A 19,372-nucleotide genomic window follows, 5' to 3' on the forward strand; every position below is an offset into this window, starting at 1 on the left:
ACATCCCTTGTGCAGGGAATCGAGAGGGAGTGAAAGTCCTAGCATGGCAACAGTGGGGGTGAATAAAGGGACACGCTGCAGGAAAGCTCTTGGGGGGCTCGGTGCTGGGGCTAGGGGGAGCTGCAGGAAGGGTCGCGGGGTGCATGGCACTGGGTTAGGGGGCGCTGCAGGAAGGATCATGGGGGGCACGATGCTAGGGTTACTGCAGGAAGGATCGTGGGGGGACGGTGCTGGGGTAGGGAATGCTGCAGGATGGATCACAGGGGGCACAGTGCTGGGGCTCTGCAGGACGGATCACGGGAGGACACAGTGATGGGGGCGCTGCAGGATGAATGGCGGGGGGCACAGTGCTGGGGTTGCTGCCAGAAGGACCGCAGGGGTCACAGTGATGGGGCGCTGCAGGATGAATGGCGGGGGGCACAGTGCTGGGGTTGCTGCAGGATGGCTGGCAGGGGCACGGCGCTGGGGTTGGGGGCGCTGCAGGAAGGATCGCGGGGGCACGGCGCTGGGGGCGCTGCAGAAAGGATCACGGGCGGAGCGGCGTTGGGGTTGGGGGCGCTGCAGGAAGGATTGCGGGGGGCGCGGCGCTGGGGGCGCTGCAGGAAGGATCGCGGGGGGCAGAGCCTTTGGGCTTCGCTTAGGGGACAGCGGGGCGCTGCTGGAGCGGCAAGACAGCAGAAGAGAGATAAAGAGACAATAGGAACACGAAGTGCAAGAGGGAGGCGAGCCCGCGGGGGGTTAAGGAGGGAGGATAAAAAGTGGGGGGCAGCGAGGGAAAGGAGCTTCCTCTTCCTCTCACCCAGCTGGGGGCATTTCCCTGTGAGTCCAGGCAGCGGGTCCCGCCGCCCCGTATGAACCTGTCAGCCCCACACACGGTGTATCAGCCAGGGCTTCTCCCGAGCTCCGGGGAGCTCTGCCCTGCATGCACAGACTTGTCCCGGCAAAGCCTTCTCCGGCCTTCCAGGTCTCCCGGCCCCGGCCCAGCGGCGTGGCTCTGCGGTGCACCGCGGCGCTGCTCCCCTAGAGGGCGGGCTGGAGGCAGCCAGCTTTTACAATCTCCCTGGGCTCCATAAAAGGGGAAGAGGCGGATCGGTTTCTCCCTCATTGAGAGGAGACAGGATTGGAAGAGGGGCCGTATAAAGTCGGCTAAGGAGGAGTGAGACAAAGCAGTCGGCTCGGAATTGGACTTGGGAGACGGGCTGCGCAGCAGGGATCATCTTGCGAGGGGAGCGCGGGGCGCCAGGCTCCTACTTAGCTGGGTGTTTCGGTGGCTTTATTTCTTTTGGGCAAACTCACTATTTTTTGCTGCGAGAGAAAATAAGGCAACATCAATGAAGGAGAGAAGAGCGAGCCAGAAATTATCCAGCAAATCTATCATGGATCCTAACCAGAACGTGAAGTGTAAAATTGTGGTGGTTGGTGATAGCCAGTGTGGGAAAACAGCGCTTCTCCATGTCTTTGCTAAGGACTGCTTCCCAGAGGTATGTCTCGCGCTCACGCTTTGTCTCCTAGTCCCGAGATGGAGCAAACCCTGCACAGCCTCTATTTTTAACCTTCACGGGTGTTTCTCTCCCGGTCAAAGTCTTTTACAATTGTGCAGACGTATGTTTGCTTGTAAATCAGCCACTGTGATTTCAATAACTGACTCTGCAGTGGAAAAGGAAAACGCTTAAATGTGGGGGAAAGTGCATTTCTGAACCCAGCTGTTCGTTTCTACAACTTGTTCTCCAATGCAGTGAACGATGTCAGACGGGCTTGCTGGGATGTTTGTGGATTTAAAAGACAATAACGTTGTCCTTGTTTCTCTCTCTCTCTCTCTCTCTCTCTCTCATTCAGAATTATGTCCCTACAGTATTTGAAAATTACACGGCCAGTTTTGAAATTGACACACAAAGAATAGAGCTGAGTCTGTGGGACACTTCGGGTAAGAGACCTGCAGCATAGCAAATGCCTCGTGATTATTTCTGCATTCATGGCATACTTGTGACTCTGAGCAGTCTCTTAATCATGAATATTAATAAGTGATTGCTAAATCTAAATATTTGCTCCTGTGTGACACAAATACCCATTGAGCTTTTACGGATTAATTCATTCTTTCAAGCAGGAATTTCAGCTGCTTTCTAGTTTAATAGTCACCTATAACGGGGAGGCATTGTTTTAATTTGCCTCAGTTGTATTCAGCCCCCCCCTAACCAAAAAGTTCGTGTAGTAATTAGCCCAGCAGATGAGAGAAGGTTATTATTGCATATCATGAGCCTTTCATTTTAATATTTGTCATCACTGCTGTGAAAGCCAGCAGGGGTTCTTCTTGGGTAAAACGTGATTATACAAAAACAGTGAGATTAATAGTCACACCAGTATCTGAGTGGGTTTGGGGAGTTTTGCTGAAGTGTGGTTTTTAGGTTTTTTTTGCCTACTATGGGCCCAATCCTCCAAACACTGCACAGAAACAGCTGTAACTCGTGCAAGGGGTGTCTGTCTTGGGGAAGTAAAGTTTCCCAGAGTGTAAATGTGCAGGATTGGGTTCTAAAGCCATTAGGGGGCTATCAGCTGAAGAAGTGGCCTGAGAGCAGGAACTCTGTGATACTTCTGATGCCTGGAGGGAAGGATGTACAGCCATATGTGTAATTATAGCAGGGTACAAAGAGACCCATCCCAAACCCTTCCCCAACTTTTAGCTTGGGAGATGGGAGGACAATAGTGCATGGCCCCTCTTTCAAATTTTTGTTCAATTTCCCACTACTCCACCAGGCACAAATGGGTTAGCATCTAGTCCATTCTTCCCCCTCCACCACAACCCAGTTCTGCAGCCTGCAGAGAGAGGAAGCCCTGCCCACAGCTCAGCTGCACTGCTTTTCCTCCTCTTCTACTGCAGGGTGTGTTGTGAGCAGGGCAGTGAGTCTGTGGATACCTGATCTGACCCTCACCACAGTCACAGGATGAGAACACTGGGATCAAAGAGTGGACTCAGCGGGGGCTGGGGGTTAGAAGGGAGATAAACAGAGCTTTTGGGGGACACAGACTTGTGAGGGGACAGGAAGTGTGGAAAGGACAAACCTCCTAGAGACAACAGAACACATGATATAGGAAAGGCTTCCTGATAGGCCAGAGAGCATTGGGGTAACAAGCCTCCTCAGGGAAACAGAGAGCATGGGGAATGAGAGAATATGTCAGGAACTGACCTTCTGGGAGAATCAGAACCAAGGGCTGGAAAGGGAAGGAAATGTGGAAATCGGGCACTGGGGAGACAGAGCTCTGACAGGAGGGGCAGATGGCTGAGAGCGGGAGGCAGGAGGTAGTTTTTTGTAGGGGAGTGGCAGGAGAATCTTTGGAGAGTGGCAGGTAGAATGAGAGGGCACTGAACTCCAGAGTAACAAAGGGAATGGGTAGAAATGCAGAAAGAGATCACTCAGTGAGAGGAAGATAAGGGAGTTGTAGAGAGCAACCAAAGGCAGGAAAGACAAGTGAATGTGGGAGTTGCATCCAGCACCCAGTGGTACAGAGACAATGGAATGTGGTAAAGGGACAGACCGCCTAGTGAGTGGAGAGGAACATGAGTCTAAGCAGGAAACAGAGCAGCACCCACAGGGCAGCAGAATCCAAGGAAACTGAATTCAATTTATCTTCTCATTGCATAGCCTGGGGAGCAAGTCCTCTGTCAAGAGTACTGCCTTGTGTGGCTTTAACAGAATCAGATGAAAAACAACATAGTCAAGTCCTTTTCTGGCTTTGCAATAATTTTAAGACTCGGGAGACTCTGCATGAGAGCATCAAGTGCCAAAGCAAGTGGCTGTTTGTGTTGTACATGAGGCTAAGATCAGGAAGGGAGTTCAGGGACAGATAAATCATTTTCTTACAATCCAGCATTCAACTGCAAAGCAGCAGCCTTTGTGGGATTCTTGATGGAATCCACTATAAGACAGGAACTAAACATCCCGCACTGCCTTGGTGACCAACCCTAAGGAACACATTATTGCTGTTCTCATCAATGAAGTGTTTGCCTTCAGATGTGAATGGCAGCTGTATGTGGAAGACAGCTGCATCTGGCTCTAATTCTCTTTATCTACAGAGAGATTCTCCCAGCCATCTACATTATGTGAGAAAAGGGAGGGGGAATAAAAATCTCCATTAATGAAAAGATCAGTCTATGTTGTAATGGAAGGAGAATGAGCATGACAAGTAAAAACACAGGATATTGTTTGACATGACAGGAAGGGCTGTCTTAAGAATCTGTGCTCCCGGATCATCATCCCAGCTTTGTAACCCCTATTCTCCTTACAGGACACTAGGGGACTAAAAGATAAGATGTGTGTGCACATGGGATAATGTTAGATGAAGTCAGCTGATGTTCCTATAGGATTTTTTTTTTAGTGGGTTTTTTTGTGTTCCAACATTTGACAAAACATAATGCTTGTCTATGTCCCTGGTGTTAGACCCAATGTTAACAAGCAGGATGTTGGAGCTGAGCCTTAGCTAGTCATCAAGCGATGACAGAATATAATTCCTCCTCTCCATTGTAAATAAGGACACCACAAAAGCAGTATTTAGGTTGGTTTGTTTCCCCCCTTCCACTGTGTTTCCCACTCCTGTTTCAGAAATACTGACTCAGATGCCTGGTCATGGATTCTATTTCAAAGGTTAACTGGCATGCTAATAGTTTCCCAGGGGTTCAGCTTTTCTGTGTGCTGATGTCTATCTGAGGGACCTTGCATTCTCTAACTACCAGCCAAGTAGTTAGATCTTACTTTAGATCAGTAACTTCCCAACATTTTAGGGCCTGCTGTATCAGTTTATCAGATGAAGATCTCAGCTGTACAGACCTCTGCCAAATCCCCTATTCAACTGTGCCCACCCTAATTTGCCATGGCACCTAAGTGCTATGGGAAAGACTGGAACTGAGAACAGCCCAAGAGCCACTGCAAATTAGAGCACCAAGACGTGAAAGGAGCTAGTTAGAGATGACACATTAAGGCAGAGAAGGGGAAGCTGGGAATGACAACCACAAAAGACTGCAGTGTCAACAAAGGTTTGAGTATCTGTGATTGGGAACCACAGCATTAGATTAGTAAATCTGGGTTGAGGAAACTGAATAGGGCATACAACTCCTTTCTCAAATATTTTTTCTTTGTCTGATCGTTAGACAGGTGCATAGTTTATATGGATGACCTGTCTTGGTGCTGGCCCTGATGAAGGCAACTCCTTCTCCAAAATGGCAGGATGATCCTGATACTGGAAATTAAATTCATGTAGAGATTTAAAAAAAATATATTGGTAATTTTTGGACTTAAGATAATTGACTTTATTCTGATTGGCCAGGTGTGGTCTCTGATTTTGTGCTGCACTGTTGCCTGGAAAAGCAAGTAGTTTCATAGCCCAGGCGCAATAGTATTTTCAAAAAGCAAGATGGCTAACAATACAAACAAGTAAGGGTTACAAACTTTTAGAGTGTAATAAAACATAGTACCAGGTCTGAGTTTTCATTTTCGTTGCAGCTCCACAGCATAAGATAACCACTCATTGCACAAACAAACTCTACACTGTAGCTTTCTGAAGTCATAGAAAATCTCCAGTGAGCGGATTTATATTGAAACATACATCTTTATTTTTATTAATTAAAAAGTAACCCATTCTTCACAGGTCAACTTCTTTGACATATAAAGGTTTGAAATCAGTGTGAAAAAATAGATCAGATGTATTCATGTAATGAAATATACATTTTGCAGTATTTTAAAAAGGGAAGAGGTAGTCTTACAGGAATATATACCTGAAAATGCTTTAGAACTCCTATATAATACACTATTTGGGTTCTGATCAGGGAGCTAATATTTGCGTGAGTCAAAAGTGCAGGATCACAGGGTTAATATGCTTGCAATTTAAAACTACAATTGTCAGAGTGGTAAAGCTGAAAGATCAAACGAATACTTTGTTTTGTATAAAGCATTGCTGAATGCTTGATTTAGTGATTTGGGGTTATAGGTAAAAACAACCAGCTCTCATTGATTGTTAGAATAAATACTACCACAAACCTGGGCCACTCAATACAAAAATCACACTACCAGACAAGAAGACTTCAAAAGATAAATTAACATTTTTGTCTTATCTCAAGTTCTTCTTGATTTGTCATTTTACAAATCTTTGTCCTGTTTTTATCTGTTGAATTACAATATAGGCCTAAACTCCCATTAAATTCAGTGGTGGCAGGACTGGGCCCACAGCAAAATTCAAGCTAATAAAATTATTTTATGTCACTGGTTAATTTTTGCAAATTATTATTGATTTTTAGGTTTTTATATTAAGAAAACATCTAGCATTCAAGGTATTAGAAAATCACATTACAACACATTGAGACAATGATGCCACTCGGAATACATTTATATATTTTACATAAAAATGATGCCATTTAGTTGACTTTGACAGCCATAACCTGAGACATTTCAAGATGACTTTATCAGTCTCCAATATTAATTTTTGATTGTGTTAAACTGTCTTGTGTGTTTTCTTTAAACTACAGACAGCTTGCATCGCGATTCCAGGCTGACTAATCAATACCCTGTACCTCCAATTAATTGAAGTTGATGGAAGTCTTGCCACTGAGTTCTTCAAGAGCCAGATATTGCGATTTCGAGGCCTAATTCTGCTCCCATTGAGGTGAATGGCAAACCTCCAGGCATGGATAAAGTAGAATCTCATAATCCTGCCTCAGAGTGGTATCAGACCCCAGTGTTAGCACTGGTTTTGGTTACATATAAAACTGACCAATATATAATGTATGGTCTAGGACCACAACTACAAAACACTGGGCACCACATACTGGATGTTTAGAAACATTTTAAAGCCAAGCATAAATTTATGTGGAAAGTTCTTAATGAATTTCCAAGATGATCAAAGTCTAAATATGGAGCTAGGACATTATATGTTTAAAAATGTGGATGGGGTAGGAAGAAAGATTATCTAAAATATTTTCTGGTGCTGTCTAAACCTATAAGTCTTTAAAAGGATTAAAATTACTCCTAACATAAAGAAAAATTCCTATCAAAATGAGATTTAACTAGTATAGAACTACCAAGCCTTTTTTTCAAATTAGTGCTATCTGGTTGCAATATCATTCTTTAGAAATTATTTCACTCTGTAGTGATATTGTATGATAGTCTCTAGCCAGTTAAGGTGCAATATGTTCATTTTGCTAAGCAGAATATTTCACAGGACTATTCCATTTGGCAGCTGAAGAACCTTCACAATGTTCTCATGGAAACTACGATGAGTAGCTACATGACACAGACTTTTTTCAGTCTATCGTTCATACATCAAACTTTAAATATATTCTGTTAGCAAGTTTTTGCCTCCTTACATTAAAATTACTTTTTTAAATTCAAATTTTTATTTGTACAGCAGAACGCTGCAAAGCAGTAAGAACATTTGGGGCTTTAAATATGTCTGTCTTTCTCTCCATGTCTAACTATAGACTGTAGGTCATTTTTGTAGCATACATATGAAGTTGAAATGTGGGCTTTGTGCCGAACACTCTAATAAAATAATTCTCTACAGGACCAGAAATAGTATTGCAGTGCTGAGGATTAGCATATAATTAAATTCAGAAGGGCTTTAGAGCTTCAAACAAACTAGCTTTACTGTGATTTGCATGTGCACAGTGTGCTTGGTGTCTGTGTAAAAATGTAACATTAATTACGAAGATCTTTCCACTGAACCATTTTGCAAAATATATAAATTAGAGTTGTAACATACCAGAATTGCATTTAATAGAGAACCAACAAAAGCAGAAAGCACCATAGAGGTATTTCAGAGTTTGAAATCTTTGTCTTTCCGATCACCTACTAGTTGGTCAAGTTGGGGCCTATACTCTTTGGTAATAGCTGAAAAACACATAATTGCCACATAATTTGTTTTAATTTTTTTAAAAAAGTATTGTTGATAAATGGGAAATGGAAAAGATTTATAAGAGGTCAGGGAAAAGACCAGCATTTAAATAATAGTTTTTGCTTAGAGTGAAAGATTGCTAAATCCATAAATACACTAAATTATTGTGAATGCTTGTAGTACTTCCTGCATTTGGAGGTGATAAATCATTGAATTCTGCTACATAATAAATAAAATGGCCTTCATTTCCCCAAAATCGTTCAGTGAAGTATTAAAAGAAGGATGCCAGCAAGAGAGATTCAGTGAAGTGTGTACTTCTGATAGTTACCACCCCAGTTTTTTAACACATGAAGCTAGTAACTAGACAGTTCAGGGAGTTGATATGGGATAAGGCAATCCTTCACTTATGGGTCACTGGCTATTTGACCGATCAAAAAAAAAAATGGCCACAAATTGTTAACATCTGATGGCTGTTTGATGGTCTGTAAGAAATGAAATAATGCTACTGTACCAGTGTCATGTATTCCATACAACATGAAATGACATCCTATGGGCAGTCTCAGTAGAGCAGCCAAGAATTACATTGAGAAAGAACAATGAACTACCTAGAGTTGGTCCCTCCTAGGTAGTTAAGGTTAAGCCACATTGTTTAGGCAATGTGTGGAAAAGCTTTGTGTGTTCTGTGGATAAACAGAGGATTTCAGTAGCCAGTAACAGTGATCTGGCATCTTACACTATCACTAATATCCTGCTCCAGCAAAGCATTTAAGCACATGTCTAATTTTATTAAAGTTATTGAAAGTACTCACTGGCTTAATTTTAATCATGTACTTCTGGATCAGGGCCTAAATGTATTTTTAAAATGACAATGAATACGAGTTTTGCTCATTTAACTCTATCTGAAACATAAGATCTTAAAAAGGCAGTTATTAAAATATTTAGCCAATTCAGGCTTAAGCTCTTTATGTAATTTACCAAATAGAACTAAGAAATAAAAAATGCTTTTGGAACCAATCTCTGCCACAGAATAAGATGATCATGTACTCTGTCAGGCAGGTTTTGGATAAAATGTAAAATTAGCCCTGACAAAAATGTGTTCATGGTTGCCACCAATCTGCTCTAACAAAATTGAAATAAATGTTGAGTTTTGATGGGAGTATGGCCGCTCTGTTTGTGAATTCTTCTCCTATTCTCTAGTCTTGGCATGGTTTCAGATTGGTACACTAACTTGAGAAAAAGATTGAACAGAGTGATATTGAACTGTATTCAGAAAGTCTGTATAGACTTGATTCACATTCCTAAGATTCCTTTTGGTTCTGAGAATTTCTTTGGGATAAATGATGAAATGTTACATTGAATTGAGTCATGCAGTTAGGTTCTTAGATGTTCTTTACTTGTGTAATCACAAAGATTTGGTTATTGCTGCTGAATGAAACCAGTAAATGTATTTCTTCGGTTGAAACATTCCACACCGTCAATATTTTAAGATTCCTATTAATTCTACCACACACGTCCTCAGAGAAAAGAATGTGTCAAGTATATCTAGTTTACAACCAAACTGACAGATCACACTTAACTATCTTAGTGTTCAGCATTTTAACATGAGAGACTCAAAAGGAAACAACATAAAAAAAGAAACATCTGGAGTTGGTATGTTGAGTGGAGTCACTAAGCTGAATGCCTCCGTATGCATAAATGCATATTTATGCACATATATGGTATATGTTGTATCCTTGAGGAGTAGTGACTGAGCAGTTAGGTATGTGTCTAAGAAATTAGTTTTTGGGTGTGGCTTTTTAAGATTTCTCTTTAGCTGGCAACTTTTATCTTTCCCAATATTAATGATCTTAAAGACAAAGGGCTAATCCTGCTCTTACTTGTCTGAGCTATGCTGAGAGGGAGGAAAGGTGGGAGGCATGAAGTGGTTCACACAACTAACTAGTGAGCACAGAGCAGGATGGCTAGGCGTGGAGTTTGTGATACAGTACACTTTTCTGCTGTTCTACAAAACAGCATAGGTCTCATGATAGCATCTGTGACGTATAACAGAATATCTGCCAAGGATTGGGAGCCTGGCGTGCAACCTCTCTGGCAGATCATTTCCCTTGAGGCAGATTTAACAGTAGGGACAGATATTGGTGAGGAAGATGCCCCATCACAATACCCTTTTACAACATAGAACAGGATTTGTAAGAAAAGAATGTATTTTATTGATATGATTGGCACAGCAGAAGCATAATACATATATTGGAGCAAACTCTTCCCTTTCATTTCAATTGAGTTTCACCATGGATGAATTAGTCCTAATATGTCTTATGTAGAAAGCTAAAACCATTTTCTCTGTTTTTTTTTTGGAGTAGGAGGGAGGGCATATGATTGTTTCCTTCTTTGGTATACTTATCCATATGATTTTTCCTTTTTGAAAGGTCAGCTAAGTTGCAGTACTGGTCCAGTACATACGTCAGATCTTCTGATGCAATAATAAATATAGAACATAGTGTCACTGTGATTGAGAGCCCACAGATATCAAAATATTACACAAAGGAGGTTAAATAAGCAACTATTGAAACTATTTTGTAGGACACAGAAATCTAGAGGCAAAATATGGGCCTTGTACATTCCACAAAGAGGCCAAATTTAACTCTCCTTTACACCAGAGTAAATGCAGAAATTCAGCTGAAGCCAATGTAATTTTTCCAGATTTATACTGGTATAATTGAGAGCAGGACTTGGCCCAGTATTTTGAATATTTACTTAGTCAGACCTACTATAGCTGATATTTTTCCTCTAGTATTTTGTTTAATGTCAGAGTGCTAAAAGTTTTTGAAGAGCAGCATTCTGAAGCTATGAATATTCATTCATTAATTCATTGTGGGATTGACATTGTCTACAATTCTTCTGGGGGAATTTTTGGAGGGGAAGCCCAGTTTTGTCAAACTACCTTTTTCTGCCTAGTTGGGTAATGCTTCATTGCCCATAAGTTGCTTCTAATTTCAAAAACAAAATTCCTAGAATTCTTGCAGTTCTTTTCTAGCATAAGCTGTCCAGCTGGAATGCACTGTGATGTGTTCTTACTCTTTCTCTTACTACCTTGTGTAACAGCATGAACTGTTTTTCTTTCAGGGAGAAACTTACGGAATTTTTCTATTCCGGTTAATCATGATTGTTTTTCAGCTTAGCTGTGGATAGTTTGAAGAAAATAAAGGATCTAATTAGCTGATGAATCATACAACACACTTTAAAAAAAATCATTATGCTATTGTCTCATAAAAATGTCATGTGCCATCTTTTTAGGTCCATGGAATGGAGAAATACAGAAACTTAATTATTTGTTTTATGTCCTAGCTTTTCTTAAGCTATAGGTATACCTTTCTTAAATCAAGCCCTCAATTCAGTCCATGGGACTGCTCATGTGCATAAGAACCCTGCTGAATCAGAGCCCTAATGAGTGAAGTTTTAACAGGTCTAGGGCCAAATTCTCTGCTAATGAAGATTGACTTCAATGGAATTTCATCTATGGATATGCACCTATTTACACTAGCAGAGAATTTGGCCCGTAGTCACCTATCTCAGAGTCCTTTAGTCGATACCTATTATAGCCACATTCCTACAGAGATTTGTGCTCATGCTTAACTTTACACACTGAGTAATCTCAGTGAAACCAATGGTGCTACTCACAGTGTGTAAAGCTTACACCACGTATAAGTCTTTGCATGGTTGGGCCTATGTTTATATCACATACATTTACTGGAGTAACTTCTGTACAGTATCCTAAGGCTTTCTTTCATTGAGCAAACACCATTTTATTCTAGTCTTGACCATTGAAGACACCTTTAAAATATGCAATGGTGGTCTGTCCTGCCATTGTTGAGAGGCCTATGTGCTCACGTGAGGGGATTCCTTCCAACTAGGCTTCTGAAAAACATTAAGATCTCCCAACATTCACCCAAGACTCATTGAATATACTGCTTTTGAGGACTGAAAGTTTAGTCCAGCTTCTGGAGGGGTCCAGAAGTAGAGTACAAAGTATGTGTGAAAGAGCCTTCTGTCTTGAGAATACTGCTGATTTTTGCCAACTATAGGGATTCAGTCAGTTCTGATAAACAGCTGAGGGACATTCAAACTTTTAGAATCATTGGCGTAAGAGATGGAAAAGACATGTTAGATCACCTAGTCCAGCAATGGGTAATGGCTCCCACACTTCCTGATTTTCTATAGTCATAAAAAAAGAGACACAAAAAGCTCATTAGGTCACACAAGCCTTTGGTGGGATCATACCCAAACCCAAACTTTTCTGAGAAATGCCTGTCACTTGCTCCATACTCTATCCCAGACCTGATTTCACTGTTTGGGCTGTCAGGGAGTGTCACAGCTGCGTTCAAGCTTGGAAAGGAAGTTTAATTACTGGGCTACTAACCTGATTAACTACCCGAAGAATAAATCGCCCTTATTTAGGGCTAGGCCCAAGAAGGAATTGGAGAAGTGAGCACCAAAAATAATCTTGGAAATGTAGTATGTTTTGGAGGAAGGGATAATGACATGCCATTCAAGAGCTTTACTGTAAACCTTCTGAATAAGTTTGCATGACTGCAGAAGAAAAGAATATTTAAGCAATAAAATAATTTCTTGTTTCTGGACAGGGTCTCCTTATTATGACAATGTCCGCCCGCTTTCCTATCCAGATTCCGATGCTGTCTTGATTTGTTTTGACATCAGCCGGCCAGAAACCCTTGACAGCGTGCTAAAAAAGGCAAGTGTATGGGACTATATTTTTTAATTCAAAACTGTTTATAAATAGAATCTGTTTTTAAAACTCTGAAATGTGTCACTATTTCCAAGTGTATAATCTTCATCATTGGATTGTTTCACTAAAATAATCCCATAACTGCACTTTGCAGAGCTGGAATTTTAGTCCATCGTTTGAGAAGACTGAAAAATACTCAGAAGAAGAGGCATTAGGGGAGTGGAATTAAGTAGAATATTCACTCCCAAAAGCCCTTTGCAAGTATTTTAGTGTCAAAAGGAGGAGTGGAGCCATGAAGAAGCTGCCTTTCAAGGCATGCTCCTCTAGCAAAGGGGATTAAAGACTCTATAGCAATTTGCATTGACACAGTTAATACTAGTTAATACTAGTCTGCCCGGCATTAAGACCTCCACCATAGCTTTTACTCCATGTTATAGGGGTGGTGATACGCAGTGAGAGTGGAAGAGCCAGCGACATGACTCCTGAGGAAGGGGACTCAAAGCAGTGTAGAAGTGCAGGCCTTCCTTTCAGATGCTCCATGGTCTGCAGGATTACTGCATGATTTCTCAGCAAAACTAAAGCTCAGCTACATTTGAGGACCAGGCACCTGCCCCTTTGTGACTTCTCAGACTTCTCCCCTTTCTTGATGCAGCATGAATCAAGAATTCTGCAATGTTAACTTTAGAGTTTACTGACTACTTTGTCCACTAATACAGTTTTTTCCATGAAGATTAGGAGTTAGGCCACTTCTGTTTTTCCTCCTTTATTTGAATGGATCTGAAAGTAAAATAACTCATTTTCTTGTCTGAGCATCACCATCACTGACAATGTCAACAAAAGTGTGGGAATGGGTTTGGGTTTTTTTATTAATGTCTCTTCCTGTCTAGCTCTCCATGTACAGAACACACAATATTTTAGATCCTGAATAAAGTGGGTACTGTGTTTTCACTTGTTTACAGAAGTGTGGTAGATTTTTTTTTCAATACACATGTAAAAATTAAAGTGTTCGCCATCAAATGTTAATGATTCTAAGATTTGACAGATTTAGTCTGAAGAAACCTGAAAAACACCTTTATGTCCATATTCACATACAGTATTTGCACAAGATATACAGTACACTATTGTGTATTCAGGATTAAGCATATTATTTGACCACAAATTGATTCTCTGCAGATTAAACGGCTTTGAGTGCTGTAAAAAATCTGAGCCAATATACGATTATCTTTGTTTTATATTTGTCTGAGACCTGCTTCTAATTAGTCATTTGAGGAACTGTTTGAATTAGCTCATGGTAACACCCTTTGTTATTTCTACTGCAATGTGGGTAAAACCAGTGAATCATAGGGTGAGAGAATGAGATTGTATACTGTTTACTGACTGTAGGCGGGATCAGGGCATGGCTCTGACAATCCTCACTCACATGAATGGACATTTCAATTCAAGTCAGCAGGACTAGCGGGTGGGTAGGGGTTGCAAGTTCTGCCCTAGATTGGAAGCTTCTAGTTCATATGCTCTTAAATCATCAAAGCCAATTTGTAGCATGGTTACAAGTTAAATGAGTACCAATGTCATGTATATATGTAAAAAATGCTTTTTGTGATTTACCAAACTCTAATCCTGTTTCCATTGCCTCTTTTCACTAGCATGCTTTAATTAATCTAAATGTACTGAATTAGTATAGTAACAAAACAATATTTTACAGTGGAAAGGTGAAATTCAGGAATTTTGTCCTAACACCAAAATGCTTCTGGTGGGTTGCAAGTCTGATCTGCGCACAGATGTGAGCACATTAGTGGAGCTTTCCAATCACAGGCAGACACCAGTATCATATGATCAGGTATGTCATGTCTCATTCTTTCCACTTCTTACTTGGTGGTGGTGGGAAATATGCAGCTCGGTAACATTGCATTCACTTTTAAGAGAAACAGCACTCCCTCTGCACTGTGCTTATTTACATTAAAATAGTTAGATACACGCTGTTACCTAATGATCACCATAGGTGAGTCTGAAAACATCAGAGGCTGTGTATTCTGTGCCTGCAGAATTCACATGTTCCTGCAGACTTGTGTCCCAGAAGTATAAGCTTCACATAAATATGTTTCTAGCTCTAATGGTTGCAGAGAAAATCTTTAAAAAGTGAACTGAATGTAAACTAATGCAGTCATTTTGCTGAGTCTATAGGCAGCCTGACACAGCACTCTGTTAATGCACACTAGGGAACTTTTAGTCTGGGCCAGCAGGGTCTACACAGACCACTTAATGTGCAACCTATTGTGCTTTGAGTTCACACACCTCTCGTGTGCATTGCCACTGATGTGGAAAAAGACATTTAACTACAAGCAACATAGTGCAATCAGCAAATCAGCCTGGTCTTTAAATTTGAGTGCCCAAATCAGGGATCAAGGCAGCTCTGATGCTCACTTTGCTAATGTCTGTTGTACATGCAAAGCTGAATTTTGGTGAACCCCAACATCAGGGCAGATTTAGTGGTTGGTTGGTTTAAGTCCTTAAAAGTAAATTGTTCCATATATAGTGAAGTGGTGGCTCATTTTTCACCCAATACTGTACTGTCAGTGTAACAAACCTATAACAGGGCACCAAGGCTCTGTGATATACAAAAGCACCTTGAATTTTCCTCATACCTCACCACCTCCAACACATTTTCTTTGCTTGATGAATTTGAAAAGTGCTTTGACATTTAATAAACCTTAAAATGTAAACCGAAAGTCTGGCAGAAACTGTTAAATTATCACAACAAAAATACTCAGTTTTATTTATTTAGAACATTTTGTGTTTAAAATGATCAGAGAAACATTCTGTTGCAAATTTTGGCCAAGATTCTTTTCTCATCTGCATGGTGCATATGCATTCTTGATGCCAAAGTTCTACCCTTCCAACATGCTTGGACTCTAAACTGTGTCCTGAGGATGTGATATCAGAACTGAGATCAGCAGTGTGAATCTAAGAACCTGGACAGAGTAGAGTAGCACTGTCATGTATTTGTTACAGTATAACTGGGGTATGTAACACAGTTGTACATGGGGTATTAGGAAACACTTGTATTATCCATGTAGTTTATCATTATTATTCTGAATTAAATTTTAATTCTCTTTGCTGAGGGTGTTTTCACTGACAGTCCTTTTTAATATATAGCTGAAAGAGAATTTATTTTAGAGTATGGTGCATTGTTCAGCCATACTGCCTTTGATTGTATAGCCATTTACATGAGGAAAGTGCATGGCTGTTGCTCAGTAACTGAGGACTTACAAAAGACTGTAAATAAAGCATTATAATGGTATAGTGTCAGCTTGTTAAAATACTGGTTAATCACAGCATGTTTGGTAATGGAATATGCAGGCTTTCCTCTCTAGTTCATTGATTTGAATCCAGCCCACATTGACCGAGACCAAATGTTGATACCATCTGATCATTGTTTGATAGGTTACCTGAAAGGGTTGGGAGCGGGGGCCAATTTGCTAGCGGAACATTGTGCACAAGTTGCAATGAATAAACAGTTCCACCCCAGTACCTCAGTTTGATACTAAACATGTCCCTACTTAACTCACTGCTGGAAGAGAGTCAAGAGAGGCTCCAAGTGGCCCCTGCACCAGCTGGGAGCAGGGGAATCCTGGGAGCAGGGGAATGCTGGCCAATCAGCATCTCTCTCTCCAGCTGACCAACGGGTTCTAGAGACTCCCAGGGTCAGAAGATAAATATTGGCCCTTGATTAATGTCTCCTTCCCTTACTGTTGGGATTGTCCCCTTTTCATTTTTAGCCCCATCAAGTTCCCCCACCTGCTGATGCGGGTGGGTAGCATTTGACAGGGCTGTAAGGAAGTGCTGCTGCTGCTGCACAACAGGTGCCTTTCTGTGCAGAGATAAAGATTTGATTTTTTTCAGGCAGTCAGGCCAGTACCTTTCAGGATGAATATGAGTCTCCCAAACCAAAAAGTACATATTTTCTGAATAGGAAAAATCAGTAATGTTTTTGTTTTCAGGTATAGACAGGTCATTGTCCTTATTATGTATAGCTTTCAAATTATTCATATTTCCTCACAAGAAACAATTCTTAGATACGTGTATAATGCATTTTGGGTGCATATCCCTATCTCTATTTTGCAAAAAACCCAGTGAGTTTGTTTGTCACTTTGTTGTTTTAGATTTAGTTTTCATACAACATTATGTATGCAAACAATGCTGAAAAATAACCATATGGTTTACTTTGGCTTTGTACAAAACCTCCTTATTGATTGCCATTTCTTTTTCTCTCCCCCCAGGGTACAAATATGGCCAAACAGATTGGAGCAGCCACTTACATTGAATGCTCAGCCTTACAGTCAGAGAACAGTGTAAGAGACATTTTTCATGTTGCCACATTGGCATGTGTAAACAAAACAAACAAAAATGTTAAGCGGAACAAATCACAGAGGGCAACAAAGCGAATTTCACACATGTCTGGCAGGCCAGAACTATCTGCAGTTGCTACAGATTTGCGAAAGGACAAAGCAAAGAGCTGCACAGTGATGTGAAGGATCTAGGTTTCCTTAGGAAGAGACAATGTGTTCAGGAAAGGTGAAGACTCAATGAAGTACACAGCCAAAGTGGTATATAATGTGTGGGCTTAAGTCAATACTTTAAAGGATACTCTTCACCTTTTGTGTGAGATTGTATTTAGGGATTCAGCATGTAGACTAAGCAGTGGGAAGAGATGGATCTGAATGAGATGACTGTCAAAAATGTTACATGGAAGAAATGCCAAAAAAGGAAAAGATTTGAATGTGCTAAAGAAGAAGAGGAAAAGTAGCACGTCAGAGAAAGAAGATGTCCTTGACAGTGGTTGTTTGTTTTCTTAAAGATCTGTTCCTGGATACCTACTTTGATTTAATTAAAAAAATATTTTAATGTTCCTTTTTAAAAATAAATTAAAGATGTTAATAACACATCCTCCTCGTTGGGGAACTAGCCCCATGACCTTACAGTTAGTTTTGCCACAGGATATGATCTAATTTCCTTGTAGCTCATCATTAAAATGGAAATTATATCAAGACCCATGGGTCATCCGGAGAAAAACTTGTATATGAAAAGCTTGGAAGTCATGCCTTCCTGCGATGGCTGCACAAGCTAAATTGAAACATGTTAATGACGAGAACCTGTTGAGACTTCCCATTATTATAAGTGCCCTAGCACAACAAAAACATTGACTATTTCTGCTGATCATTGTGATTGTATTTAAAAAGTAATGCTCTTAAACTTTATTGTTTTACATCTTCTGTGTAAAGATATGATGTACTGTATGGATATGTCATTGTAGGTTGAGTTGCAAAATCAGATGAAAGGTGCTATCAGTTATGATTACAAATGATCCTCAGTTTAAAACATAATTCTTACAGCTTTAATACCCAATCCTGTTTAGGTGCTGAGAATCCTCAGCTCCTAGTCTTCAGGAGTGGAGGTGCTCAGTTCTTCCCAAGCCCTATGGCTGTGTAATGGAGAAGTGCTATTCTGTGGTATGGTTCTCTGCAACTATGTTTAAGCAAAAATAACAGTACACACATGCACCAACATAGCCAAGTTATCTTGTATATGATACATTCTAACAGGGCTGCCTGTGGTGACCATCTCTTATTTCAGATTTCATTTTCTTATAAAGAGCACTGTAAGGAAATGAGGCCTTAAGGAGCCCCCAGTGGAAACTGGATACTATTTTAATCCTAAGGGACTAATATGTGCATACCCAGACAGTGGTCATTAAACATTACTTCAGTGAACCGGGTTCAGTCAAATTCTTTTTCACTTGCTGATTGCTATAGTTACATGAAATAAATCAATCAGCCTTTAAAATAAGTTGCAGATGTTTACTGGCCAATTATTATCACGGCTTCTTTTTAAAAGGATACTCTGACCAGTGTTGCTCTAGCTTGCTGAAAACAAGCATTCTTTTCCAGTAATAATGCTTCATTTTTGAAGTATTAAAGTGGTGTTTGCTTTAAGCTGTGGCAGGGTAGAGGATGATGGTAATTTAAGCACTCAGTCCTACGTGTTACCAGCACCTTGCTTTGTTTCTGCAAAAAAGAAAAAAAACCATTCCAGTCACTTCCCACAACCACCCCCCCCCAGCCATTTTACCACCATAATATGCTTTTGACTGATGCAACAATATGCTTAGGGCAGTATTACAAAATAGCTGGCAAGTGCTTTCTGTATTTAAGTATTGTAAAAAGAAAATAAGTTATAACTGTTATAAAACAGGACATTCATTACTTTTCTTTTTTTAACGTTGAAGTCACTTTGTATGTTTGATTAATGTTTCTGCAGTATTTATTAAAATACCCTTTTTTCTTTGAATAAAAAATAATAACCAAGTCTTAGTGTAAATGACCTGTGTGGCCCGTTCTCTGTAATTTGTGTTTGTTTTCCTGACATTACTGTACTGAATCATATGCTGTGTACATCTTGGAGTTTTTATGCAGTCTGAATGAAATTGTGACCTATCCTTGTTGCCTCTCATTTCAGTTATGCCATTTTGGTATGTTGCCATTTAGAATTGTGTGTGTTTATTGGGTTACTAGTCTGAATCACATTTCCAGAAAGTTACAGAGAGATGGCAGGGAGTAGAAGGGGAGTAAACTGGTGCAAATGAGTGAAATACATTCTTCTTTTTGTCCTTTAAAAAACTGAATGCATGTTAAGGAGGCTTCCAAACATTCACGGTTTGTCTACACTACAAAGAAAGGTGTGTTCCTAACTCATTTT

At 40.4% G+C, this 19,372-nt stretch overlaps 1 protein-coding gene across 1 annotated transcript; it reads left to right on the forward strand.

The window, feature by feature from the left end:
• The first annotated feature begins 1,100 nt into the window (after positions 1-1,100).
• RND3 (Rho family GTPase 3) lies at positions 1,101-18,981 on the forward strand. Its single transcript, XM_030580823.1, has 5 exons — positions 1,101-1,481; positions 1,837-1,924; positions 12,516-12,625; positions 14,322-14,456; positions 16,897-18,981. Exons 1-5 carry the CDS (start codon positions 1,332-1,334, stop codon positions 17,146-17,148), a joined length of 735 nt encoding a protein of 244 aa, XP_030436683.1. The 5' UTR covers positions 1,101-1,331; the 3' UTR covers positions 17,149-18,981.
• Positions 18,982-19,372: the final 391 nt, after the last annotated feature.

Source organism: Gopherus evgoodei, chromosome 11 (genome assembly GCF_007399415.2).
Source record: "Gopherus evgoodei ecotype Sinaloan lineage chromosome 11, rGopEvg1_v1.p, whole genome shotgun sequence".
NCBI classification, from domain to species: Eukaryota; Metazoa; Chordata; order Testudines; family Testudinidae; genus Gopherus; species Gopherus evgoodei.

Excerpts from the sequence above, each read along its gene's own strand:
- RND3 (XM_030580823.1), top strand. The coding sequence starts at position 1,332 with ATGAAGGAGAGAAGAGCGAGCCAGAAATTATCCAGCAAATCTATCATG. Across the intron at positions 1,482-1,836 it reads CTAAGGACTGCTTCCCAGAG|AATTATGTCCCTACAGTATT; the intron begins GTATGTCTCGCG and ends TCTCTCATTCAG. Across the intron at positions 14,457-16,896 it reads CACCAGTATCATATGATCAG|GGTACAAATATGGCCAAACA; the intron begins GTATGTCATGTC and ends CTCTCCCCCCAG.